The sequence below is a fragment of the Podarcis vaucheri genome, assembly GCF_965113315.1.
Source record: "Podarcis vaucheri genome assembly, chromosome: 11".
Lineage (NCBI taxonomy): Eukaryota > Metazoa > Chordata > Lepidosauria > Squamata > Lacertidae > Podarcis > Podarcis vaucheri.
In genome coordinates, this window is record NC_138749.1 from 11,468,235 (window position 1) to 11,495,979 (window position 27,745).

Consider the following 27,745-nt stretch of genomic DNA (forward strand, 5'->3'; position numbering starts at 1 on the left):
ATTGATTTGACATTTAAAGCAATGTGCACTGGTTTGGCAACATCTAGGAGCAGGACTGCAAGCGGTTCCTACATGGTTCTTAATTTGGGATGCAGTTAGTATCCTCATGTAGTACTGCAGATCAGAGTATTGGCTTGTGGAATATACAACAGCTCGTTATTACATCTCTTTCAATAAATATTTATAAAACCTCAAGTTTTTCGAGATGGTTAAGTGTGCTTCATTGGATTTTATTATTTGTTCTTTGCTCGGAGCGATTAAAAAAAAAAAAGAACTTGTGAAAGTGGCAGTGGCTGAACCAATTTCCTATTGCGTTTGATTCCTGCAGGGCTCCCTGCTCTTATCATATGGCAGAAACAAAGTCTATCACACAAGGACAACGCAGGTGCCAGCATGAGTGAAAAAGACTTTCGCCCACTGCAAGAGAGGAATCATTTGTTGTATATTCCCAAATAATATATAGTCTTCAAGGTTTGCTCCAAAGGGAAAGGGACACAAAATATTAGAGCAGATTATTTAAAACAATACTTGCTTGGCAAGGACATCATTCAGCCCGGACACTGAGGTCCAGCTCCGAGGGCCTTCTGGTGGTTCCCTCACTGCGAGAAGTGAGGTTACAGGGAACCAGGCAGAGGGCCTTCTCGGTAGTGGTGCCCACCCTGTGGAACGCCCTCCCACCAGAAGTCAAAGAGAAAAACAACTATTGGACTTTTAGAAGACATCTGAAGGCAGCCCTGTTTAGGGAAGTTGTTAATGTTTAATGCTGCGCTGTGTTTTTAATATTCGGTTGGGAGCCGGCCAGAGTGGCTGGGGAAACCCAGCCAGATGGGCGGGGTATAAATAATGGGTGGGGCATAAATAATAAATTATTATTATTAGGGGGTGGGGAGAGCCACGCCGTATATTTAAAGGGCATTCAATGTACATTTGAAGCACATGACTTCCCCCCAAAATATTAATTTGTGGCTTTCTGCACCTAAGTGTCTCAAAGCAACTTACAAGAAAGTAGTAGAAATAACAAGGAACGTTAACATTCATTGCTGTGTGAAGCATGGTTACACCATTATCACCATGGCCAGAGGTTTGATACCTGAAAGCTTCAAGGAAACCAGACTTTTCAATGGCAGCACTTCCATTGATGCAACACCTTCATGTAAGAGAAACACTCTCTCTAGACTGACGGGTGCCAACAACCATGTTATGTGTTTTTGTATTGCAAACTGCCCTGTGGTCCTTGGATGAAGGGCAGTACAGACATATAATTAATAAATAAACAATTTCCACCATCCCTGACCATTCGCTGTGCTGGCTTGGACTGATGGAAACTGCTGTTGGACTATCTGGAGGTCACTATATTTGTTACATGTCCCCAAGATTCAGTACATGGCAGCTTTGCAAGTTCATATGCACTGGGTTGCAACATATAAAGCTGAAGTTCCTAGACTTCAAAGTTATCAGCATCAATTCATATCTTTTACACTGCCCTCATGAGAAAGTGTGTTTTATTGCTTACCTGCGTGCCAGGTGTCCTCTGGTATACCTCTGGATTTTAAGTGCAGCCTTTTTCATCTTCTGATATTTTGCTCTCTGCAGCCAGCCCCGCACAGTCTTCTGTATCATGATGGTAGCGGCCCGGAACTTATCCGCCCGTAGTTTCTCCAGGTACGCCACCTGGCCCGCCCGGAAAAAGATCTTGGTCCTCCCAAACTGGAACTTGTCAGGATCCTTTTCAAAAGCATAAAGGGAAACTGGGTTAAGGGAAACAGCTGTTTAGTCTTCCCCATCAGCATGCAAGGCGGCCTGTATCACATTTTGCAACTAGGTGAAATTAGGCGTAAGCTTCACATCTGTGCAGATGGCAGGTATCCCAAAACAAGACAACTCACGCAGGTCAGAGTGTGAGGAGCAATGAGCATAAGAAAAGCTAGGGGCACATTTGCACACCAAACATATACCCAGTTCTCCCCTTTTCAGGTTACACATGAAGTTTCAAAAAATTTATGATGTGCAACTTGCAGCTTATTTACTGCTGCCTTGGGTGCTGGTGGTACAACTAATTTCGGAATTAGAAACATCTGGATGGGTTGCAGGTCAGCTGTGGGTCCTTAATTGACACTGCCAGTTAAAAAGAACCTCAAATAGCAAGGGACCCAAAGGACCCTATTGTCTGAGAGCTTGGACTGCAACTGTCAGTCAATGCAGAAGAGGAGAAGAACACAGGAAGCTGCCTTATAATGAGTCACACCATTGATCCATCTACCGTATTTTTCGCTCTATAGGACACACCAGACCATAGGAGGGGGAGAACGGAAAAACATTTTCCCCCCCTTGTTCTCCCCCTCTAAAACAAGGTGTGTTCAAGGTGCATTCACCCAAAGCCTCCGGAGCGCAGCGGGAGTTCCCGCTGTGCTCTGGAGGCTTCAGGCAGCTACCATCCCCAAGCTAGAACAGCAAGACCATCTCGCTGTTCTGGCTTGGGAACAGCCTTTCTAGCCTCTGCAGGGCAGCGTCGTGAAGGCACCCCGTTGCCCCGCAGAGGCTTTGCGCACAGCCACCCCCAAGCTAGAACAGCGAGATGGAGCGCTCCGCAGCGTTCCTTCTCCCTGTTCTGGCTTTGGGCTTAGCCGCGCAGCCTGCATTCGCTCTATAGGACACACACACATTTACCCTTAATTTTTGGAGGGGGAAAAGTGCGTCCTATAGAGCGAAAAAATACGGTAGCTCTACACTAACTGGCAGCAGCTCTCCAGACTTTTAGATAAGCGTTTCTCTCTGCCTTACTGGGAAGACACCAGGGATTGAACCTGAGACCTTCTGCATGCAAAACAGATGCTCTACACCTGAGCCACAGCCGCTCCTGGGCTTTGACACCCTTTTATCAACACTCATACACTCAGATTCAGGATTACATAAGCAACAGAGAGCGATGGAACCTTGTGACATTGGAAGTCAGAATCCAGCAAAAGAAAGGAGCTGTCGCTGGGAGTTACTTCAGACATTACTATTTAGTTTTGCCAGGAGCCTAATGGAGGTTCAATTTAACCAGACCCCGTTGGAAGAAATGGTATGGCAGCCTTTTGATGAATTCCCAGGAAACTCTACTGTGCACATTATAATGGTGTGAGGAAGGATTTGATCCTTCCCCTTGTAAAGTCTTTACCTGGCAGACTCAAAGGTGTTGTGCAAGAAATATGTATGGCTGGAGAGGGCAAATATATAACTAGAAGGGCGGCCCTGTTTAAAAGTTTGGTAATCAAGATAAGAGCTCAGGCGATCTCAGAGTAAGTTTGGGGCAGATGTCAAATTTTCCATATTTTGTTATGCTTATTCATCTCTGAGCAATAACACAAGAATGGGAAAGGATTTGAAAACTTTCTGCTGCAGGCGAAGTCACTGCGGTCTCCTGAACCCTAATCTACAAAGCAAACTTTGTGGGGTTATACCAGTTCTACTATCATGGCTTCCCCAAAGAATCTGGGTTGGAGTTCCCAGGTGCGTTGCTGAGAATTCTCTGTTAAGACAGCCCTAAGCCCTCTCCTCACAGCTGAACTGCAATTCCCAGCATTCACCCACAAGAACAGCAGTGAAACCAGCTGAAGACATGATGCTCAATTTGGCTCTAATAAAGTGAGATTAAAAGGAGGCCCCGGAATGGGCAAAAGACTGGTAAAGTAATCTTAAGAATGTACAAAAAGGGTCCTTTTTAGACTGAGGGCAAAACAACCCCCATGGCCATGTCTCATTTACTTCATTCAATTTACTTCATTCAATGAAAGAGTTTTATTCTGCTGTAATCTCCAAGGTCCCCCAGGTCACGGCAACACCTGGCCAACTGGGCAGCAGAGGAGGAAGTGAACTTGGGAACTCAAGTACCAAGGCAACATGGGGATGTGGAAAGACTCTTAACCCTGCTCACCTTAATTAGGCTTTCCAGCAGCATCTTGCAAATCACTTTCCTGTCCTCCTTTTTTGAGGTGTCCTTCTTTTTCATAAGAATTCGATACCTATTGAAGAAGTCATGGTAGGTCCACCTGAGAAGGAAGCAGAAGAGGCTTCAGAATAGCTTGTTTAACCTGAAAGCCACGAGGAAAAGCTAGATGGAAGTCCTTTTAGTGTGTGTGTGTGTGTGTGTGTGTGTGTGTGTGTGTGTGTATATATATATATATATATATTATATATATATATATATATATATATATATATATATATATATATATATATATAGGAAGTCATAATGGCTCCTTCAAATATTGGCAAGAAGCAGAAATGGTGTAGCTGTCCAAAAGCAGAAGTTGTTGTGAATGCAGAAGGAACCTAAGAATACATTTCCACCAACAACAGAGGCACACAAAAGATCTAGGCAAAACTCCCAAGTTCCAAGAAGAAGAGAGTCTAGGGTTGTTCACATAAGAAAAACAACTAGTACTGGGGGCTGAAAAGCCAGTAATCCATTGTTCATCGTATTGCACACTCATTCTCCATCGCTCTTCCATTAGTGCCAGATTCTTCCAGGCTCTGCCTACAGCCTGTTAAGATTACACCCTGGCTTCAAAGCCCATCAGATTGAGTTAAGTTTTATACTGGCTCAACACACTCACCTGTCAAATTTCATGCTTGGTTCCAGCCTCTGGGCATGCTCGGTACTTTTTTGAGATCAAAACTCAGCACCTCTAACCCAAGCCTCAGCCCTGCTAATTACAGAAATTAAGGCTCTTTGTTTTCATGATGAAAGGCAGTGGAGGTGCTTTTTCTTGCTACTGCATGCACAGTCAGGGGCACAGTGAATTGCCAATTTATTCAGCCATTAAATGCAAAATGCAAACAATTGGTGAGGGATGTACTGGACTTAATTCTTCGACCAATGTGAATTCCCAAGCTCCCATACATGTAAATCAGGACAACCCAGCTTCCTGACTGTCTCCCTGTTGAGAGAGGAGAACATGGGCCTTTTCCAACCAACACTTCTGCAAAAGGCTCTGCGGCCTTTGCGAAACCTTTGGCTACCAATTAAACCTTTGGGTAGAGATTTGGAGGCAGCACTGAGCTGCGAGCACACCGTGGCGAAGCTCTAATTCAAAGAGGCAGGGCACTATATCTTGCCTCTCGGAAGAGGCATTTCCTGCCATCATATTTAGATTTAGAGCCCACAGAACGGATTCTGAAATTGGCTCACTGTCTGCCAAGTTTCAGCCCATTGCAAATTAAAAGTCCTGAGTTATGGACCCCTCAAAACGAGCCTTTTAAATAGAATTGCTAGGAGAGTCCGGGGCTGCCAACTGCTGCCATAATTAAATGCATGCGAGTGTCAAAAAAGAAAAGGGAAGGGAAGAGTGAACCACAAAATTCCGAAGGACTGTCGAAATGCCAGTAACTCTGCAAAAAGCAAGAGCCTGCCCCCAATAACCTTCAAAAATCGAAGGTGGGCTTCAGGCACAATGACTCCCCCCTTCTTTCCTGGAGTGTTTGGCTGCTTCCGCGGAGGTCCTGGCAGAACAATGGCTCACAAAAACCCCTTTTCAGGTTGAAGCAGGCTTGCTTGTGACAGGATGGAACCAGCTTGGTCCTCTCCGTCTCAATGTTTAGGGTCCTGATTGGGTAAAAGAGTGTCTATATGCCCCAGTATGTCCAACTGCAGCAGCTTTACAGGGTAGTCCACAAGTAGGCAATCTAGTGCTTTCCTGATGTTGCTAGACTCCAGCTCCCACCATCCCTGACTGTTCTCCATGCTATTTGGGGCTGATAGGAATTGGGAGTCCACAGCATCTGGAAGGCATGACAATGACTACCCTGGGCAAGTCCATTTTCCAAGCTAAGTCACAGAGCTCTGTGAGCAGACTTGCACCAACCCCCACAATGTCTGCAGTTGTTGTTTTTTTAGAAAAATCTATGCATTGTAAGCCAGTTCACATATTTTTGGTCACGCTAAGGTGTGACGGAATGTTGGGAACCAGCTCTTACATATCACTGTGGCAGAGTTGGCACAGAACACATCGAACTGTTTACAATGTCTAAGACTCTTGCAATGTCCAATCCTAAAAAAAAAAAATCCCCCTCTGTATAAAGATAAATAAAGCTTAGTAATCTATGGACCCTGTTTTCCTAGAAGGGACCACAAGGCAGCGTAAGGCACATTATGAAAAAATCAGTCTGCAGAGAGGGGTGCCAGTGGAAAACATTTCAATTATGTATGTGCAATGTCTGTAAAAGTTTAGCAGCTGTGATTTTTATACCAAACTGGTACAAGGCTGCAGCATCCGACAGACAGCTCAGATGAACGGAAGAGGCATGAGTGAGAAGTCTGGAACATTCAAGTGACAATCCCAACCGCTCCTGGCTAGATGAGGTTATATATATTGGATGAGGTGAGCTTGGAACCAGTAAAGGCAGGCGAGCCATCACAGATATTTGTGATAATATGTTTAGAGAAAGGCTAAGGGGGAAAACTATTTTATAGGCTATAAAAGGCTGAGGTTTATCATCAGCACCAGCTATTTGCACAGCCAACTAGTGCACTTAAAAAAAAAAGTGTTGGAAATACGGGGAGTTTTTTATGCATTTCTGTGGCACAGAGGCCGAAAGGTTTCCAAACTCTCAATGGCATGGCATTCCAAACTTTGCACCAAGAAAAGCTGAATTCTTCAACCTGCGTAATTTTGCAAATGTGCAGAATTTCTTGCAATTTACTCTGCCAATATTTTACTACTTTACATCGCCAGCTGAGCAAAATGGGCAAGATAGTAAGACAAGGAGCCAAAGCCTTCTGCACAATGCCAAATATCTAATTCAGCTACTTCTAGCGTTCCCGAGTCTTCAAGCACTCAATGTACACAGCCCTGGAAAGATGCAAGAGGCAGGCATCGATAAACAGTAAATTTGCGAAGCAATTCCCAACTTGTTTCAGCCGTCTTCATCAGGGGAATTTATTTGGCCATTAGCTAGACACAAAGCTGCAGATCTTCTACCTAGAATAGACCCAGAGGCACTAGAACTACGTGCCTAGCTAACAAAGGTTTAAAATTCCCCCACCCCTCGCTGAAGCCAAACTTTGTAGGCAATTGGTTACTGAATTATAGCTTCGCATAATGGGCCTGGTTTATTGCATCTTTCTCATGATTGGTTCTGTCTCTGTGTCACATGTTGTTGTGCAAATTACTACTCAAAGTGTCTGGCTATATCCTAGTTCTCTTCCCCATTCAGTCACACATATGTGCACTGATAAGCACAGGCCACGGCTGCTCCTGTACTGGGGAAAATGATGGCGTTAACTGGCCCAGTCAAAGGAATGGGGACACAGCTCAGTCATAGGGCATAAGAATTGCATGCCGAAGGACCCAGGTGCCTTCACACGGCCTCTTGCCTTTCAGACACTTGCAGCCTGCTTGGGAGGGACTGATGCTCCGTGGCAGGGCACGTGCTTGGCATGTAGAAGGACCCAGGTTCAATCCTTGGCCATCTGCTGCTGGAAGGATCGGATAGCAGGAGATGGGAAAGACCACTATTTGAGACCTTGTAGAGTCGCTGCCAATCAGACAAAAAGTTTGACCAGGTATGAATCATGTTCCTACTGCAGCTGGTGCAGAATGATGGGACGAGATGCTCAGCGCCTCTGCTAAAACATTTGCATGAGCTACCCATATGCTACTGAGTCTTGTTCAAGGTGCTTGCGTTGGGCAATTGGGGTTCTGGATTCCTTAAGGGCCACTGGAGCCTTTATCTCCCAGATCATCTGCAGGAGTGATATTAGTTGACCCCCATATTAAAGCTAGAATTTAGTGGGCATTTAGTGTCACTGGTTCCATTCTTTGGAAACTCTTCCAGCAGAGATTTGGGAGGCATCCTTGCTTTTGACTTTCAGGCATCTCTTGAATGCATTTTAATGCCGACAGAGCTTTGCCGCTGTTTAAACGGGTTAGCCAGTCACCCTTGTATTCAGCTCTGTTAAGGCCAAACCAAAAGCAAATGTTTTATCGAGCATTTCTGTGATGACTCCAGCCTCCTCCCGCTCTACCTCAAATACCTAAAGTATATCTAGATAGTAAATCTTTATACCCTGCATTGCTTTCCTGGGCAGAACAGTGGCTCTGAGTGCAATTTCTGCCACCCGACATCGATTCACTCAATGAACCGGATTAGCAGCAGATTCAGGCCTGACAGGAGGAAGTAACTTCATTTAGCACGTACTTGACAAAATTCACTGCCACAAAGCATAAGGGTGACGGCCGCTGAGCTTATGTGACATTTTAAAAAAAGGATTAGAAAAATTATTGATTGATGGACTATCCCGTACACTAACAGCAAACTCATTTTCAGAACAGGAACTTTATTTACGGCTGCTCCAGATGACCTGGTTATTCGGCATTTGTGCTGAATTGCTTGCACAAAAGCTTAGGCAGTGCTTAGACCATATCGGAACTTTCTTGAGTATTTACTCCAATTAGTTCAGAGGGCGATCATACGATCCTGTGCTCACCTTGATTTGTTTATGGTAGGCTTTTTTAAAACAAAACAAAACAACAACAACAACAAAACATCATCTTCTTGTTATATGTCATTATTCCTTCATCCCATTCTTTTCGGTACATTCTTCATCACTTTCCAAACCACAAAAGGCATTAAAAATGACTCAGTAGGGGAAGGGGTGGGAACATTCAGCCATCCAGATGCTGGTGAACTACAACTCCCATCATCCCTGGCCATTGGCCATGCTTGCTGGAGGTGATGGGAGTTGTAGTTTAGCAGCATTTGGAGGCTTCCCAGACCTATGTTAGGGCTACAGAGCACTTTAATAATTCACTTTAACTGCGCAAACCTAAAGTTCTGGTGTTGTGCTTTACTCTCCGTGCTTGACTCTCTCCCACAAAATATTGACTGAAGGCACTCCTAGACAAAACAGTCCTTTCTATCTATGCACAAGGAGAAGAAGGTTTCTGCAGGACTGGAGGAACCATCAGTTGGCAGAAGAATAAAACAACTTTGTAGGCTGGGGAGGGGAAGGAGAGCAGTTCCAATAGGGACCTCAGAATGTTGACAGACTGGGGTTTTTTTGGGGGGGGGTGTTGGGGGGCAAGGAGAGAAAAGGAATGGAGCACAGCTTTCCAAACTGTAGTTCATGGCGCACCAAACGGCCTTCAAGCTTTATTCAGGCATGTCTGCATTGAACATTCATATTGATCTTAATTGTAACTTTATTGTTTCATTTATTTCTTTATTTTGTATTCAATGCCCTTTTAAAATGTGTGGGGGGGCGTTACTGGGTTATTGTTTTTATTTCGATTATGTTTTCTGTATTTTTAAATCATTGTTTTATCCCGTGGACAGCCCTGAGATTGTATAGGGCAGTATACAAATTTAAATAAAAACAACAACAAAGTTTGAATTCTATGGAATGCAAGGATAAGAAATAAAAGAAGCAAAGAGCACTACAACTGCATAAAAATCATTCTATGGTCCACAAAGACAACCAGCCATTTTCAAGCGGTCTGTGCAAAAAAATAAATTTGGAACCACTGGAATGGAGTATTCAAGTAAAGGGCAAGACCGGACAGAACCCTAAACAGGAGCATTCTATACTGCAACATTTTGTTGCAGGTTTCACTTGACATACACATAGTATATCTCTGGAGACAGATGGACAGGAAGATCATCACTTTGACACTGGGCTGATGAGCTTCCCAGATTCTGTCTGGTTCCTCAGAACTGGGAACACTGGTCTGGTCTAGGAAGGATAACTCTTCTGTTCTTATGACTGACCCTTCTGCAACAGCTGCGCATTGACTCACTGATCTTAAAGCAAAAGTGTTTGCACACAAGGAAGCTTGTGAGTGATAGCTGAGGAGCTCAACTATTCAAGTTCATGGTTTCTAAAGATTACCTTTCAAGTGTAGCCAGCACTTCTAGAACGAAGATAAATTGATTCAAAACGGTTTTCAAGAAGTAAGAGACAGTGTTCCTTGCTTTAAACAAAAAAGGCTGTGATCGATACACTGTCCATTTCTTAGGGATGGTGCATTCATCATGGTACATTCTAATAACGAACATACCCCTCTGCTCCTGAGCAGCGCTTCAAACTGAATTATGCATTTTTAGTCTCTATCATATTTATGCAGAAATCTAGTATTTCATGGCACAAAAAACCCACAACTAAGCATATCCAATTTTGCCAAATGCAGTGTTTATAGTTTTGAAGGTTCCTGTTCTGTCAGTGCTCTCTGAAATCAGGAATGATTAAAAAGCTGCTCTCTCAATTTCACAAAGGGAACAAGAAACATTGCAGCTTTGTCAAGGGATTGCAAGGTGATCCTGAACTCTCAATATTTCAGTGAGGAACAACTGAAACGGTAATTACCCCTTCGCCAATGCAATGCAGACATATTGAAACCAGCCATGTTGAAGTACATGGTATCCTATACACAGAAACATGTACAGGCAGCTGCAGGTGGTTCAGCCATCTGCCCAGGAGGAACTTAAAAGTATCCTGGTTGTCTGTTAGACCCTTGTCTTATGCTGTGACCTTAATGTGCCCAGAAATGCAGAGCTCTATTTTTCTGCATTGGTTTCTAATAACAACAACAACAACAACAACAACAATTTATTTATACCCTGCCCGTCTGGCTGGGCTTCCCCAGCCACTCTGGGCGGCTTCCAACAAAATATTAAAAATTTTAATGCATCAAACATTAAAAGCTTCCCTAAACAGGGCTGCCTTCAGATGTCCAGAAGGGACCTGAAGCTGCAGACATCTTACAGTGTTTATTTATTGGCCATCTGTCACTATGCACTAATTCTTAATCAATAGCCAGGTGAGCTGAGAAATATATAATAAACACACACACAAATTTGCAATTAGGGACAGAAGATTCCGTCAATGTTGGTTTCTTTCAGTTTCTCTTTTTCCACAGCGGTTTGAGGGTTGTTGTTTTTAGTTGTTTTTTTTTAACTCCCCGTGAAGATTCACCAGCATTTTACTGCAAATTTCTCCTACTGTACATATAGGTAAAGGTAAAGGGACCCCTGACCATTAGGTCCAGTCGTGGCCGACTCTGGGGTTGCGGTGCTCATCTCGCTTTACTGGCCGAGGGAGCTGGCGTACAGCTTCCGGGTCACGTGGCCAGCATGACTAAGCTGCTTCTGGCAAACCAGAGCAGCACACGGAAACGCCATTTACCTTCCAGCCAGAGCAGTACCTATTTATCTACTTCCACTTTGTGCTTTCAAACTGCTGGGTTGGCAGGAGCAGGGACCGAGCAACGGGAGCTCACCCCGTCGCTGGATTTGAACCGCCGACCTTCTGATCGGCAAGTCCTAGGCTCTGTGGTTTAACCCACAGCACCACCCGTGTCCCACCGTACATATATTTGTATGCAAATTTCAGTTATCTGCATTTTTTTGGTGACTCAATTTCCATCAGCTGTAATGCTTTTTAATATTATTCACAGTAACATATGCATTTATATGCACAATTTGCCCTGTTGCGTGCATTCCTGCACATATCACTTGGCTGGAGAACTGCAAAATTCAGAGAAGAGCAAACCTCAGAGAAGGGAAGGGCTGTGTCTCAGAAAGTGCTGCTAAGCTCAAACAACAGGGGCTTGTGATCCACTTGTATGTGGGGAGGTTTCTGCGACAGCAGAGCCTTAAAACAGGCAACCCTTCACCTCAGCCTGAAATTGTGCATTTCAGGAAAAAGCTGTCACCACTAGGATCTGCAGATGGTATAAACTGGCCCAGGGTCACCAAGCCTCGCTTCTAAGTAAATCGGTGCAGAACTTGCCCATATAGGAAGACTGCCCTGGCGATTAAATGGAATCTGACATTCCTGTACGCCCATCAAGTCTTCTGATCTTTAGACAGGCTGCCATAAATATTATATGCATGTCTTTTGTGGCTTTTGGGAGGGCTTAGCAATGGAAAGGCTGTAAAAAAAATGAATAAAACCCCAAATAACAGGGGGGAAGTATAATTCTCTATTAAAGCTCCACTGAACTTTTATCGTGATGGTTTATTTGTGTGGACTATGTACGATTAACAGCCTTCCAGTTTGCTAGCTCAGCAGTAATGTCTGGAATTCCTTATGAAATGCAGATTAAACGAGGCTGGTCTAGGCAGACAAGGAAGAGACCTCACTACACACCTTCCTGCTTTTTATCTCAGGCTGCTATCTGCTATGCGACGGCATGGTTGGCACTCAGCTAAGGACAGAGCTGGTGGCGAAGTGGACAGGGACCACTTTAACAGCATTCCTATTGAACAACCAGCAGAGACAGCAGTGAGACATGTGAGCGTAAGAACTGTCTGCTGGATCAGTCCCATCCAGTCCAGTATCCTGTCCTCACAGTGACTAGTCTATGGAAAGCCCGAAAGCAGTACCTGAGTGCAATAGCACTCTCCCCACCTGTGACTTCCGGAATCTGGCATTAAGAGGCATGCAATGGAGGTAGAACCGGTGGCAAGAGATGCAAAGTATTTCCGATGGGCAAAGTATTGCAGGGGTAGATGTGACTCAGAGCCTTGAAGGGCTGGAAGAGGGGAAGCCCAAGGAAGCGTGGATTTAAGCTTTCCCTGCAGTATGCTGGAATAAACGTCTAAGTCAGGGGTAAGCAAACTTTTCCAGCAGGGGGCCGGTCCACTGTCCCTCAGACCTTGTGGGGGGCCAGACTATATTTTGAAAAAAAATAATAATGAACGAATTATTATGCTCCACAAATAACCCAGAGATGCATTTTAAATAAAAGCACACATTCTGCTCATGTAAAAACATGCTGATTTACGGACCTTCCGTGGGCTGGATTTAGAAGGCGATTGGGCCTGATCCAGCCCCCAGGCCTTAGTTTGCCTACCCATGATCTAAGTTGTCAAGGCTCGACATCTTTCTATATCCTTCTTTGGGAGGGACACAGGGTGGAGATCATGCAGGTCCTACTGTAAGTGCTTATTTCATTTTGCAAGCCACCTTTGGGGGTTCTCTGCACACACAAGGAGGTTCACAATACAGCAAAATAAATGGAATGCATAAAGGTAAAGAGACCCCTGACCGTTAAGTCCAGTCGCGAATGACTCTGGGGTTGCAGCGCTCATCTCGCTTTACAGGCCGGGGCATCCGGCATTTGTCCACAGACAGTTTTTCCAGGTCATATGGCCAGCATGACTAAGCTGCTTCTGGCGAAACCAGAGCAGTGCACGGAAACGCCGTTTACCTTCCCGCCGGAGTGGTACCTATTTATCTATTTGCACTGGCGTGCTTTCGAACTGCTAGGTTGGCAGGAAATGGAATGCCCACACCTAAAAACACACAAACCCAATAATGGCAGCAACATTAGCAACCATTTGCAAACAAGGGCTTGTTAAAATGAGTAATTTCCAGAGAAGTAGCCATGCTAAGTCTCTTCTGCAGCATGAACAATCAAGAGAACCTTGTGGGACCTCCAAGACTAACACATTTATTAAGGCTCTCAAAGCTCTCATGGACTCAAGCCCGTGTTGTCAGATATACGAAGTGAAATCTTAGTTGGCAGTTATAGAAAGGAGAAAATGTAAGGTGACTGGCAATGAGATGCGGACATTACAGCCAGTATGAATTAGAGTAGCTTAATGTTAAGTAGACACACCTTTAGCCTTTCACTGTAGAAGAATGGGAATAATTGCTGAGATTAGTGTATTAACACCTGTAATGGGGCAGAGAACTGCTTGCAAAGAAAGAAGATTAATATATAAAATTCCTGCAGACAGAGGACCAGATAATTTTTCTAACAATGATTGTTGCTGTTGTTGTTATCATCATCACCTTCATCATCCTCATCATATTTAGTACCCACCCTTCACCAGAAGGGCAGGTTACGTCAATATAAAATATGGCATTTAAAACAGTTTAAAACAAATCCCAATCACAAGTAGAACGGGTCCTAAAATATACATGCGGTATTTCTAAACTGTCAAAGGGCCAGAATAAAGACACAGAAGGTGGCCGAAAATAAATGGGTTTCAAAAACCAGTTTAAAGGTTTGCACAATTGAATCCCCTGAAAGTCCAGACATTGTTATAAACTCAGGACAGTGGCTGTGGCAGAGGTGCTCTTTTCAAGAGTAAGGAGGAAAAGCAGCCCTCGCTAACCCAGAATGTCAACACGCGGGATGTCACTAGGAAGAGCGTATAATGAGATACAATGAGATGAGGGAAGTTTGGCCGAACTGTATGCCACTCTGGGGACTCATAGAGAACACTCTGTATTCGCCCCTTCTTGTTGCTAATGCACATTTACATTCTGGGGCAGAGGTAAGGGAGGGGGGAGTGTGGCATGAGGACTCGCCATTACAGTAGCCTTACGTTTATAATCCCATTGCTGCAGATGATAAAGCTGATAGTTATGCCGATAGTAAAACACGAAAACTGCTCAGCGGTGAAGCCAGATGCACTCCCACCCCCGAAATATGACTTGCCCTTGTCACCATTATCTCTTGATTTATACCTGGGATGTGCAAAATTTCACCAAGCCCTAAAATGTTTCTTTTGTTAACTCCAAGCTCCCCAATATGTGGTGCAAATTCCAAATGCAAACCTGTCTCTATCCTCGCTTTGTCTGTAAGCCAGTCATCGCAAACTGCATTAGCACAAGACAGTTTGGTGGACTGGCTTAGAGAAGATGATGCTAAACATGCCGTGTGGCAGAACACCAGATGACTGGCCAATCTTTAATTCACTTACAGACTTGTCACTTGAAATTTTATGGAGCCTGGGTTGTTAAAAGAGGCCACCTCTATGTTGTAGCCGGAAAAAAATAGTTACTGCTGGGATTTCTCCTTGAAATTACCATATTTTTCGCCCTATAGGACGCACTTTTCCCCCTCCAAAAATGAAGGGGAAATGTGTGTGCGTCCTATGGGGCGAATGCAGGCTCTTTGGCTTCAGCGATAGCAACGCGAAGCCTGCGCTCCAGAGGCTTCGCGTTGCTTTCGCTGAAGCCAGAAGAGTCTGCTCTTTGAGGCTGGCTGTGGGGGAAAGCAGCGCTTACCCCCATTGCCAGCCTCACAAGCTGGGTCGAAAAGCCCGCAGGAGCCACACAGCCTTTAAAGAGTGCACCGCTCTTGGGGGCTTTTCCCTGAGGAGGGAGAAGGGACTGACTGGCCGTTTCAGTCCCTTCTCCCTCCTGGTCGAAAAGCCCGCAGGAGTCGCGCCTGTCTGCTGCTCTTAGGGCTGCGGGGGGGGGGTGTCATATTTTTTCCTTGATCCCCCCCCTGAAAACTAGGTGTGTCCTATGGGCCGGTGCGCCCTATAGGGCGAAAAATACAGTATTTCCCCCCCTCCGAGGGTGTTGTGGAAGATGGGTGCTGTTTATTTTTTTAAAAAAGAATCAATGCTGAAATGAGCTTATAGCCTTTCCGGACAAAAAACCACTCTTGGTTACTTCTATCCCCAAGAACAATTCAGGAGTCAGGAGATGGCTTAGGGGCAGTCATCTTGCTGCTGCGTGGTTAAATAACTAGAAGACAGGTATCCTTGCTGATCAGCTTCAAACCAACCTGGCTACCTTCTACCTACCCCCGGATTCTATTCTGCTTTTGTGTTTGTTAATTTCAATACACACACACTAAAAACAACACAGCGGAAGAGCATTTCAGAGATATGGTACCTGGATGGGTAGCCGGCTGCACTGATGCGGATGGTCTCCAAGACGCCACAGGCTCTCAGCTGCTGGACTGCTCTCTTTGGGTCAAAGCTGCAAAGAAACAAATTTATAGCACCTATGAACGTGGCAATGCAATACATCTAAAAGCCCTAACAGCAGTTTTTTTCAGGCAGCCCAACTGTTAACGATGCCAAGCAGCGTAGTAATGAGGACAGAAATTTGCCCAACCAGAGGAGGTTTCATACAGATAAGGCTGTGGGCGTCTCCTTTTAAGCAGGGGTTGGGTTGCCACCTGCCATGGATGCTTCAGTCGAGATTCCTGCTTTGCAGGGGGTTGGACTAGACGATCCTCCCAAATCTATGATTCTACGACTTCCCTAGGAGTACTTCAACATTCACTAAAATTTAACGTATTTTTCGCTCGATAACACGCACCTGACCATAACACGCACATAGTTTTTAGAGGAGGAAAACAAGAAAAAAAAATCTGCATGAAACAGTGGATGTATCATTTTTGTGCCTTCATGCTGTGGCCACAGACATGTGATTTGATGGTGAGTTTGGGATCACCCAATGCAAAGATCCTGAGGATCCATGTGGATCCATGCTTTGTAACCATGTTTTTGCATCATTGCAGCCCCAGGCAACAGTGGGTGCGTGATTTTTGGGGGGCAGGCTGTAGCCATGGACATGTAATGTGATCTGATGGTGAATTTGGGGTGACCCAATGCAAAGATCCTGAGGATCCATGTGGATCCGTGCTTTGTAACCACGTTTTAAGTAGGGAGGGAAGAAAAAACACAGAAGGGACAAGGAGCACGAGAGGGGTGTGCGGAGAAGCAGCTAGCTAACAATGCAGGAGAGGGGTTTAACAGGAGGGAGGAAAGGAAGGCAAAAGTTTTCCCCCATCCACCCAAGCCAGCCCCCCCCTCTCTCCCACCTGCATTTTCTGGCTGCCTGTGACGCTGGATGCAGCAGCAGCAGCAGAGCATGGAGAGGAGGAGGAGGTGGCTGTTGGCTGCACTCCTAGCGAAAACAGTGGGTAGTAAGACCCTGAGGCAGAATGCAGGAAAGCAGCAACCTCCTCTCTTTAGCCTTCCCTCCTCCGCGATTTGATTTTTGCCTGATTTTTGCCCCTGTACTCGGGCCAGTCGGCTCCAGGGACCACACATTCGCTCAATAACACGCACAGACATTTCCCCTTACTTTTTAGGAGAAAAAATGTGAGTGTTATAGAGAGAAAAATACGGTAAACTGTAACCGAAAGTGGGGTGGAAATAGAGAAATTTAGCGCATTGCAAGAAAAGAATCGCTATGAGGATCTTGCAAACCATTTCTGGATTTGGAAACACTAAAGCATTCTTAACCACATTCTGCAAGGGCACGGGGAGCTTCTGATTTGGGCTGACAGCCCTCTCAATCTGGTCTTTGGGGCTCTCCCCAAACTTCACTCCCTCTCCCCAGGCAACTTCCCTAATCAGCCCATGCATTTTGGGGGTGGGGGTGGGTCAGGGGCACAGAAGTGAAGGGAAAATGCTTTTGACTAGCTGGGATGTGTCCCTGAACTGTAACAATGCTTATCGCATGCCAGGTTGAAGGATGGAGAGATGCGGTAATAGGTGGTGATATAGCATCCTCTGGCTTTTGTGTACCTGGAATGTCCCCTGGTGTACATCTGCTGCCCCACCAATTTTTGCTTCTGACCCTCACCCTCCTCTAGCATAAGGAGAACATGGTCTATGAGGGAACCTTGCCCTCTGGTTGAAGAAAACAAAACAGTTCCCTGTCCCTGACACTAAGCAGAGGTCACCTTCAATTTCCCAGCACCAAGGAGGTGCATAGGATCACTGCTATCAACCTGAAATGAATTCCGAATTCTGGATCCTACTTGTGGAAGGCCTTTTCACCCCCCTTCAATGAATAACTGATCTGAAGGCAGCCCTGTATCGGGAAGCTTTTAATGTTTTATGTTTTATTATGTTTTTGTGTGTGTTGGAAGCTGCCCAAAGTGGCTGGGTGAAAAAAATACAAATACAAATATAAATATAAATAATATAAATATAAATATATATAAATATAAATATTGGCAAGTTCACAATTTGCCAGAACTGAATTAGAAACTCCAGGATTGCTCGCCAGTTCCTTTTCTGTGGCTCAAAATCTTCAGCAATTGTTGTCAACATTTAATATTTGCAAATCCAGAATCAATGAGCAGTTTTGAGTAGCCCTTGATGCACCATAATAGCAGAAATACGCCTCCTCCTGATATTCGCCACATTATAAAATCCATCAAAGCTGTCAATCCCACAGCAAGTGATCCATTATTTTATCATGAAGTCAAATGCACAAGGAGCAGACATTTAGCACATTATTCCAGCGAGCAACTCAGCAGTACGTATGCTCGTGTGTGTGCGCGCGCCATTTTAATAATAATAATAAATAGCACTAGCAATTTTGCTTTGACTGAGCACCTTTCATCATGTAAACTCCCCAAGCAATTCTTTATGTTGGCTATAACAAAGAGACCTCTCTGAAATGCTGCTGCCACGATCAAACTCTTGCCACTTTGGGACAGAGTACAGCAGTTATTCAACAACACGTTTAGGAAGAAGCGGAGACTATTGCAAATTTCATAGGAGTAACCATAGCAAAAGTTAAGCGAGGGAATGAATTTCAGTAGGGACAAATGTAAGATTCTGCACTTAGGCAGGAAGAACCAGGTGCACAAATATAAGATGAGGGGCGCCTGGATTGCCAGCAGTACATGTGAAAATGATCTAAGGATCTTAGCAGACCACAAGCTTAACATGAGTCAATAGTGTGATGCAACAGCAAGAAAAGCTAATGCTATTATAAGCTGCATCAACAGAAGCATAGTGTCCAGATCAAGGGAAGTAATAGTACTGCTCTATTCTGCCTTGGTCAGACCACACCTGGAGTACTATGCCCAGTTCTGGGTGCCACAATACATAGGATATTCTTTAGGGGAAGGGCAGTGGCTCAATGGTAGAGCCTCTGCTCTGAATACAGAAAGCTCTGGGTTCAAACCCCAGCATCTCCAGGTGGGGCTGGGAACACCCCCTGTCTGAAACGCTGGAGAGCTGCTGCCAGGGCTAGGTGAACACAGCATAAGGCAGCTGTCACCCCCTATTTCTAAAGGCTTATTGCAGTGCTCAGCATCGGGCAGGATTACAATTACAATTAGAAAAGAGGGCTTTCTCAGTGGTGGCACCCACCTTGTGGAACACCCTCCCATCAGATGTCAAGGAGATGAGTAACTATATAACCTTTAGAAGACATCTGAAGGCGGCCCTGTATAGGGAAGCTTTTTAAGATTTAATACTTTTAAATATGTTGGAGGCTGGGGCAACCCAGTCAAATGGGTGGGGCACAAATAACAGCAGCAGCAACAACAACAACTGACAGTCAGACATCAACTATCTCATGGTCTGCTTAACTTCAGCCCATTGATGTTCTTGTCTTGTCGTACTTACCTGAAAGGAAGCTTCTCATCATTTGGCTTGATGCAGCGTACGTAATGGGGAGTGGTGGCATTCAGGGTCTCCATAAGCAAATGTAAGGAGTTACGGAACTGGAAGAAACAATTAAAAAGACAATCCATTCCTGAAATTAGATGACATAATGTGGGGTGTAACATCACTTTATTTTTCTACACCTGATTACACTTAATGAGCAAGTGCTAAATCTATGAGATGACTCAGCCCTACAGCGTAGCATCTCTGCCTGTGAAGCCTTGCCCACTCTTCTGGACACTGCAGTCAAGTGAGGAACATGCACATGGAAACACGTGTAAAAGGGGGAGGTGAATAGTTTGCCCAATGCTGGTCACTGCCTCGTGGCTACAGCATGTGTGAATGACACAGTGTCATGGTGACAAACTGCTTGCTCCACAACTCCTCAAATGCAATCCTTTTTCAGCAGGATCCTGCCCAAATTGCTCCGGATATTTTAATAGGAAAACAGTGAAAATGGCATTTTAAATAAATACAATAGGGTGCAATTCAACATCATGCTAAAGCATTCATTCTGTCAAGAGTAAGCATTTCTGTTTGCCAGACAGAACCATCTCTTCCCTGGAGAGGGAGAGGGGGAAAGAGAGGGCAGAAAGTTGCATGGCGCTAGCAGGACAAATCACAATGGTTTCTGCTAGCACAACAACATGTTTGGATCTGGCCCAAATAGTGCAAAACCCACCTGGCAAGGATACCACATGCAAGAGTGGAAGACAGAATCTGGGGCTCAATGAACCACAGACGGCTGTTAAGTTAAATAACTGCAAGGACTGATACCTATTCTGGCCTGAGAGAAGCCTTCTTTTGGAACTTAAATTGAATTAGTTAATATTTATTACACATATGAATCTCTTCCAATGAAGCATCTGGAAGCAAAATATCATGGTCAGCATATGGAAGAAATCTGACCCTTAGAATGGTCACTGGGGTGGTTTTGTGCCCTAATAAATTCTCCTGCCCCCAGATCTAAGCAGAAGGCAAAAGAAATGCCAAACCACCCCAAATACTAAGGTGGTGGCAGGTGGAGGGGAATACCTAAATTTTCCCCCAAATATACTAAAATAAATAAATTGATTTATGTTAGTATATTTGGGGGAAATTGTGTATATTTGAAAACGTGGGCAGCATTAAGATAAATTCAACAGTGTAAATAAGTTTTGATGGATGGACTAATGGAATAATGGAATACTCAATGGTTTAGTTTACATAAAATATGCAGGGATTTATGTTATGGAAAATGAACCGTAGAAAGAGTAGAAGGGAAGTCATTGATATTTTAAGGTTGTTTAAATGAATATTCTAAAATGTAAAACAGAAAATTTAATAAAAATTATGGGGGGGGGGGAGAAGGAATACCTAAAATTGGCAGCAGAACTTAAGTAAATAAATGCACCCAAGAAGTATTCAGTGTTGGTTATTCACTTAGTCTTACGTTTTTGGTGTGACAAAGAGTACGAATAAAAGGTAAAAAGATAAAGGACCCCTGGACAGTTACATCCAGTCAAAGGCGACTATGTGGTTGAGGCGCTCATCTCGTTTTCAGGCCGAGGGAGCCGGCGTTTGTCCACAGACAGCTTTCCGGGTCATGTGACCAGCAGGACTATACCGCTTCTGGTGCAACAGAACACTGTGACAGAAACCAGAGCACATGGAAACACTGTTTACCTTCCCACCACAGTGGTGCCTATTTATCTACTTGCACTGGTGTGCTTTCGAACTGCTAGGTTGGCAGGAGCTGGGACCGAGCAATGGGAGCTCACCCCGTATTTGAACCGCTGACCTTCCGATCAGCAAGCCCAAGAGGCTCAGTGGTTTAGACCACAATGCCACCCGCGTCCCTATAAAGAGGACAAATGCTGCAATGGGAACACAAAAGTTCCACCGAGAGTGTGTGAGAACGATTTCCTACCTGATGCCCAACTGTTTTCTTGTGCTCCTTATTGGCTGCTTTCACAGCTGGACGGGCAGATCGGATATTGATTTTCGAGGAAGCTCCTTTTCCAGTCGCAGCAGCTGGCGTGGCGTCTTTCCCATCATGAAACAAGTCGGCTACCATGGGGTACTGCAAAGAAGGAAGAAAGGCTTGGACTGTTTAGTGCTCTTGCTACGGCGGTCAGGAAAACAGGCTTAGATCCTCCTGGTCAGCAAAGTCACGCTCAGAGCCCTCGCTGAAAGGCAAGGTTTTTAAACAGTGCTACGCTAAATGCAGCCAGGTGAGAAATGCCATATCAAATGCATTTAAATAGTTTTCTGTATCTCTTAGAGCCAAAGGAGACCTGATGTTAAGCAGGTTCCTTTTTTAAAATAAAATAAAATAAAATAAATTGTTGCTAGCTGGTGTGGTGGTGCAATTCCTTTGAGACCACAGTATATAAGAAAGGGAGGGGGGCACGAACATTTTAGGAATGCAAGAAGCTGCCTCATACCAAGCCAGATTGTGGCAAGACCACCACAGGTATTCCATATACTCTTCCAACAAGACCACCTGTCTGCCTAGCTCAGTATCGTCCCCGCACCTGTGGTTCTCAAATATTTCCCCCCTCCACAGACCCCTGGGAAATTGCTGAGGGTTTTTTGGCAGACGACTTAATGATTTTTCTGCCAGTTGTAATTGCTCTGTGCTAGGTGCTGTGTGACTTTTAACCATATTTTTACACACATTGCTGCAGACCACCTGATGGGAACCCCCCCCAAAAAAAATCTACACAGTTTCAGGCAGAAGTCTTTTCCTCAGCCCTCCATAGAGATCCCAAGGATTCAACCCAAGACCTTTTGCTCCACAAGGCTGAGGTTTAGAAAACCACAGTAACAATTGACTGAGGGAAGTAGATCATAGAATCAAAAAGTCGGAAGGGACTATGGGGATCATCTAGTCCAGCCCCTCCAACACAAGGAATCTTTCGCCCCATGTGGGGTTCAAACCCACGACCCTGAGTTTAAGGGTCTCGTGCTCCAGCAACTGAGTTTAAGCATGTTTAGCCTGGAAAAGAGGACAGTGGGAAGAGATATGAGAGCTATCTTCAAGTATCTAAAGGGCTGCCACATGGAAGATGTTACTCCAAGATTGTTTTCTCCTGCTCTGGAGGGCAGGACTCGAACCCGTGGCTTCAAGTGGCAAGAAAGGAGATTCCAACTAAACCTCAGGAAGAATGTTCTGACAGTAAGAGCTCTTTGGTACAACAACAAGTAACCAAACAATATAACCCCTGTGTTGTAAACGATAGTAGTAATATCCAAGGCAACACGATGACCAAATACAATGATATAATATCAATATACACTCTTTATATAATATGAAATATATGAAATCACATAAACAGAAAACTTATGAATCTCTGAAAGTCACAAATTATACACAAATTACTGCACAAGAAGCAATGTATCAGATTATGAGCTGGTGAAAATAGGCTGTAAAGCTTTGTTTATGGAGTCCAACACTGCCGAAGTAGTTCGCAAACAGATGTTGTGAACAGTGATTCTGGATATACCCACTGTTTCGTGGAATTCTTCTTTAGCACAGCAGAAGGATACAGAATTGCTTCATAAACCCATCTCTATGGTGACTGGAAAAGTAGAACAACAATTGCTATGGATCAGTGGTCATAAAGTTACCGTATTTTTTGCTCTATAAGACTCACTTTTTCCCTCCTAAAAAGTAAGGGGAAATGTGTGTGCATCTTATGGAGCGAATGCAGGATGCGCAGCTATCCCAGAACCCAGAACAGCAAGAGGGATTGCTGCTTTCGCTGCGTAGCGATCCCTCTTGCTGTTCTGGCTTCTGAGATTCAGAATATTTTTTTTTCTTGTTTTCCTCCTCCAAAAACTAGGTGTGTCTTGTGGTCTGGTGCGTCTTAGAGCAAAAAATACGGTATGTGGTCACTGCTACACTGCTTCTTTCAGAGACTTGCATAGTCTTCAAAGACTTTCAGAGACTTATAAGACTTATGTTTATTTGGTTTTATGTTTTCAAGAGAATCCATCAAGAGTGCATAATTTGTGACTTTCAGAGATTCCTAAGTTTTCTGTTTACGTGATTTCATGTATTTCATATTATATCAAGAGTGTATATTGATATTGTATCATTGTATTTGGTCACCGTGCTGCCTTGGATATTACTAGTAAGAGCTCTCTGACAGTGGAATGGATTCCCTCAGGAAGTGGTGGGCTCTCCTTCCTTGGAGATTTTTATAAGCAGAAGTTTTAAGTAGAGGTCCCTTTTAAGCAGAGGTTGAATCACACCTGTCTGGGTTTCTTTAGTTGAGATTCCTGAATTGCAGGGGGTAGTAGTAGTAATAGTAATAATAATAATAATAATAATAATAATAATAATAATAATAATAATAATAAATTTATACCCCGCCCATCTGGCTGAGTTTCCCCAGCCACTCTGGGCGGCTTCCAATCAAGTGTTAAAAACAATACAGCGTTAAATATTAAAAAACTTCCCTGAACAGGGCTGCCTTCAGATGTCTTTTAAAGATAGGATAGCTGCTTATTTCCTTCACATCTGAAGGGAGGGTGTTCCACAGGGCAGGTGCCACTACCGAGAAGGCCCTCTGCCTGGTTCCCTGTAGTTTTGCTTCTCGCAATGAGGGAACCGCCAGAAGGCCCTCGGCGCTGGATCTCAGTGTCCGGGCTGAACGATGGGAGTGGAGACGCTCCTTCAGGTATACAGGACTGAGGCCGTTTAGGGCTTTAAAGGTCAGCACCAACACTTGGAATTGTGTTCGGAAACGTACTGGGTTGGATTAAACGACAGTGAAGATCCCTTCCAACTCTACAATTCTAAGATTCTATGATGTATTTCTCTCTCTCTCTCTCTTTCAGGTATGCACAAGTATAAGATAGTTTTGAGATAAAGTTACTGAAGGGTTCTGGCCGTCATGGAAACACTTGAAAAACTTTCACGGGCAAAACACATTGAAGATAATTTAGAAGAACTTACTTTCAGCAAGCACAGCCCAGGCACCCCCTCCCCCCCAAAAAAACCTCTCTACCTCACAGCACTTCTGTCACAAAAGAAACTGCCATTAGCCCCATTTCAAAACACTGACCCAAGATGCATATCGGAACTACAAGGAACTTCAAAAGCAGACTCTCCTTTGCACTGCCTTTATTAAGACGGGACTGTAATTTTCCGTCAGTTCCTCTTGGAGATTAATTAGCCGAACCTTGTTTGCATATCTGCCAAAATCCCACTGAGGGAAGGATCTGTTTGCATGGTATTATCATCATCTGGCCTGACGCAGGACTCTGTGCTTGTTTTATGCTTGCTGGGCTTTATTTTAATCACAGCCGCCCACAGAATCCTTTTGTCTGCCTAGCTCCTGCCTCCAGCAAGCTTCTCTTGGGCTAACACCTTCAGATAAGCTGAGGAGGTCTAGCGATAGCACATGGTCACTATCTCTCAGCCTCACCTACCTGACAGGGCCGTTGTGAGGGAGCCCTGAGTTCTAGCTTCTCACCTCGTGCAAGAGTAACAGACCAAATAGTTAAAACAGCACATAGTTAAGAATAGAAAGCTCATAGTTCAAACTATGGAATTTGCTGCTGCCACAAGATGTACTATGAACTGATGGAGGACGTCTGTCAGTGGTGACTGGTAACAATGGATATATTACTGACAACATCAGAGGCAGTATACTGGGGAATAACATTGGGAGGTGGTAATTGCCCTCCTTGTGGGTTTCCTAGGAGCATGTGATTAGCCACTGTGGAATCAGAAAGCTGGACTAGGTGGAGCTTCCTGTTATCTGAGGGATAGTTGAGTCAGTAGAGGATGAGACTCTTAATCTCAGGGTCAAACCCCATGTTTGGCAAAAAGATTCCTGCATTGAAGGACTAGATGACCCTGGCAGTCCCTTCCAACTCTTCAGTTCTGTGATTTTACAATTCTATGTTCTTAAAGAATTTATGCTGCTATTCAGGGACTCTTCTGACATTTCAGTTCCTTCTCCCCTTTGGAGCAACACGTGCAGGGCAGCAGCCAGGTAACTGTGGAAGAGACGCACAGCTTTCCCATAACGAACAACCAGGCGCGAATTTGAGACAAGCGGGGGAAAAAACGCCAAGGATTTTCCCTCCCAGGAGCATCACAAGGTGCACGTCTTCTACATGAACACTTTTGACAAGAAAGAGATGTTCGCGCTCAAGCACGCCAAGGCCCCTTGCATCACAAGTATTATTTCAAAACAAGAGCAATAGATCGTGGTGCCAGAAAGCAGCTCTCGGACGCAACACAGAACAGATTCTCTTCACCCTTAACTTACTCCCTGTTGTGGCATGCCTGGCTATTTCCGAGGGTGTGTGTGTGTGTGTGGGGGGTGTTTCAGAGATGTTTTACTGCAATTTTTGTGCTGTGTGCTCAGATGGGGAAAAGCGGGACAATTGAAAGTGAGGATTGTTCTATTTGGCAGGTTGAAAAGTAGAGACATCACCTTGCCAACAAAGGTCCGTATAGTAAAAGCTATGGTTTTCCCAGTAGTGATGTATGGAAGTGAGAGCTGGACCATAAAGATCGCCAAAGAATTGATGCTTTTGAATTATGGTGCTGGAGGAAACTCTTGAGAGTCCCATGGACTGCAAGAAGATCAAACATATCCATTCTGAAGAAAATCAGCCCTGAGTGCTCACTGGAAGGACAGATCGTGAAGCTGAGGCTCCAATACTTTGGCCACCTCATGAGAAGAGAAGACTCCCTGGAAAAGTCCCTGATGTTGGGAAAGATGGAGGGCACAAGGAGAAGGGGACGACAGAGGACGAGATGGTTGGATAGTGTTCTTGAAGCTACCAGCATGAGTTTGACCAAACTGCGGGAGGCAGTGGAAGACAGGAGTGCCTGGCGTGCTCTGGTCCATGGGGTCACGAAGAGTCAGACACGACTAAACGACAACAACAAAATGCTGGCAGAGATGGAACCTTTGAAATGGTGTGACTCTGAATTCCACCCAGTGTGCTTAGGATAGCAGCTTTTTTTTTTTTTAAAGTCCTTTTCTCTCCTGCAATAGAGCAAACATCTCTCCTGTACTGATTTGCTTCTTGAGAGGAGCAAACAGGGCCGGTCCTTTATCTGCAAGAAAGGCTCCTTTATCTGAAAAAAGCCTTCCTCTCCTCCCTTCATTCCATCTGTACTAATACACCTACAGAAGCAGGATCTGGGCAAGCGCCACTGTTTTGTGCGCAGGAGAAAGATGTTCACCACAGCTCACAGTAACAGTAATAAATCTGTCCAGCCAGAAGCTGCAAGACTGCAAGAAAGGTTTTTGTTTAACTCGCACACTGCTAACCGGAATAGAATCTTGTTCACAATATCGCACCAACGCTTTGGAGTTCCTTCTCGGGCTCTTTTTATCTGCTTGCTGCTTCTCCCTGCTCCTCTGTCTCAGAACACCTGAATCCTAACAATGGAGTGAAATTAACCTGCCATTTAAACTGTGTTATCTGCTCCATGCAGTCTGCCTTGTGTCCCAATCTCTTCGCTGCCCCTGCTGCTGCCTCCCGCCCTCCCTCCCAGTCTGGCTGATTTTCCAGGAGTTCTGGTTGGACTTTCGCCCTTGAATTTCTCTGGGGAGAACAGCCACTGAAAGGAGATGAAAGGGGAGCACATACCTCTAGGGCAGCCTTTCTCAACCTTGGGTCCCCAGATGTTTTTGGCCTACAACTCCCATCATCCCTGACCACTGGTCCTGTGAGCTAGGGCTCATGGGAGTTATAGGCCAAAAACATCTGGGGACCCAAGGCTGAGAGCCACTGCTCTAGGGGATAAGCATTCGACTCATGTTCCCCTTTGGGTGGGGGGGAATCTATTTGCAAGAGGGAAAATATGCAAAGTCTTACTACACATGGCTTGTGGCTCACTAGGGTGTTTGATGGCAATCTTGCTTTGAACTGCTGAGTTTTGCAGTTTTTGCACATGTGTGTACACACACACACATGCACACAAATGTTTAATTCTAACTGTAGCCATAGGGGTTTAAGCAGTATCATTTTTTTTAAAAAATACAGTGTATATAGAATATGGATAGATATCTTTTCAAAATGAGAGCAAGAACATCAAGTAATACTGCAAACTCACACCCTTCATTGAATTTATACACATACATAAGAGGCTCATTTATAATTATATTTCGGGACGGATTCGTGTCCTTTTGTTTTATACTTTCTGGAAGTTCCATGATCATATTATAAAGCAGTTGCGTTCTGCGTAATAAATCAAGCCCTGCTAGGAGTCGTATCTTTCTGTTTTTCCAATGCATTTCTTACCAGTAAAAAATATTCAGTGTGGCATGAGCAAATTTTCATTCTGAAAGTGTGGCCCAGGGGGAAAAGTTTGAGGACCACTGGCCAGCAGCAAGGGCTTGATGGAGTCGCAAAGTCACTGTTGCTTCTGGAGTCCTGTGGCAGTGGTCCTGTGCCAGTTTGGCTCCATTCCATCCTTCTGAAATGCCCCCTTACTGAGGTTTCCACTGGTTACCACCACTAGGAAAGCTACTGGTGGTTTATTCCACCTGCCACCTGAGGAGGTGCATCACAGTGCTCCTTGAGAGTGTTGCCCCGTGATGGCCAAGGCCAATCGAATCAGGCAGGGCTGGTT

The 27,745-nt window shown here is 44.6% G+C and overlaps 1 protein-coding gene across 3 annotated transcripts in view; it reads right to left on the minus strand.

The window, feature by feature from the left end:
* Positions 1–27,745, minus strand: part of MYO5B (myosin VB) — a 294,157-nt gene that overhangs the window by 71,842 nt on the left and 194,570 nt on the right. For all 3 annotated transcript variants that reach the window (XM_082241748.1, XM_082241750.1, XM_082241749.1), the window contains exons 15-19: positions 21,062–21,214; positions 19,114–19,211; positions 15,623–15,709; positions 3,917–4,031; positions 1,514–1,725 (exon numbers count right to left, since the gene is read on the minus strand). In XM_082241748.1, coding sequence (XP_082097874.1) covers positions 1,514–1,725; positions 3,917–4,031; positions 15,623–15,709; positions 19,114–19,211; positions 21,062–21,214 — 665 coding nt within the window. The remainder of the gene's footprint in view (positions 1–1,513; positions 1,726–3,916; positions 4,032–15,622; positions 15,710–19,113; positions 19,212–21,061; positions 21,215–27,745) is intronic.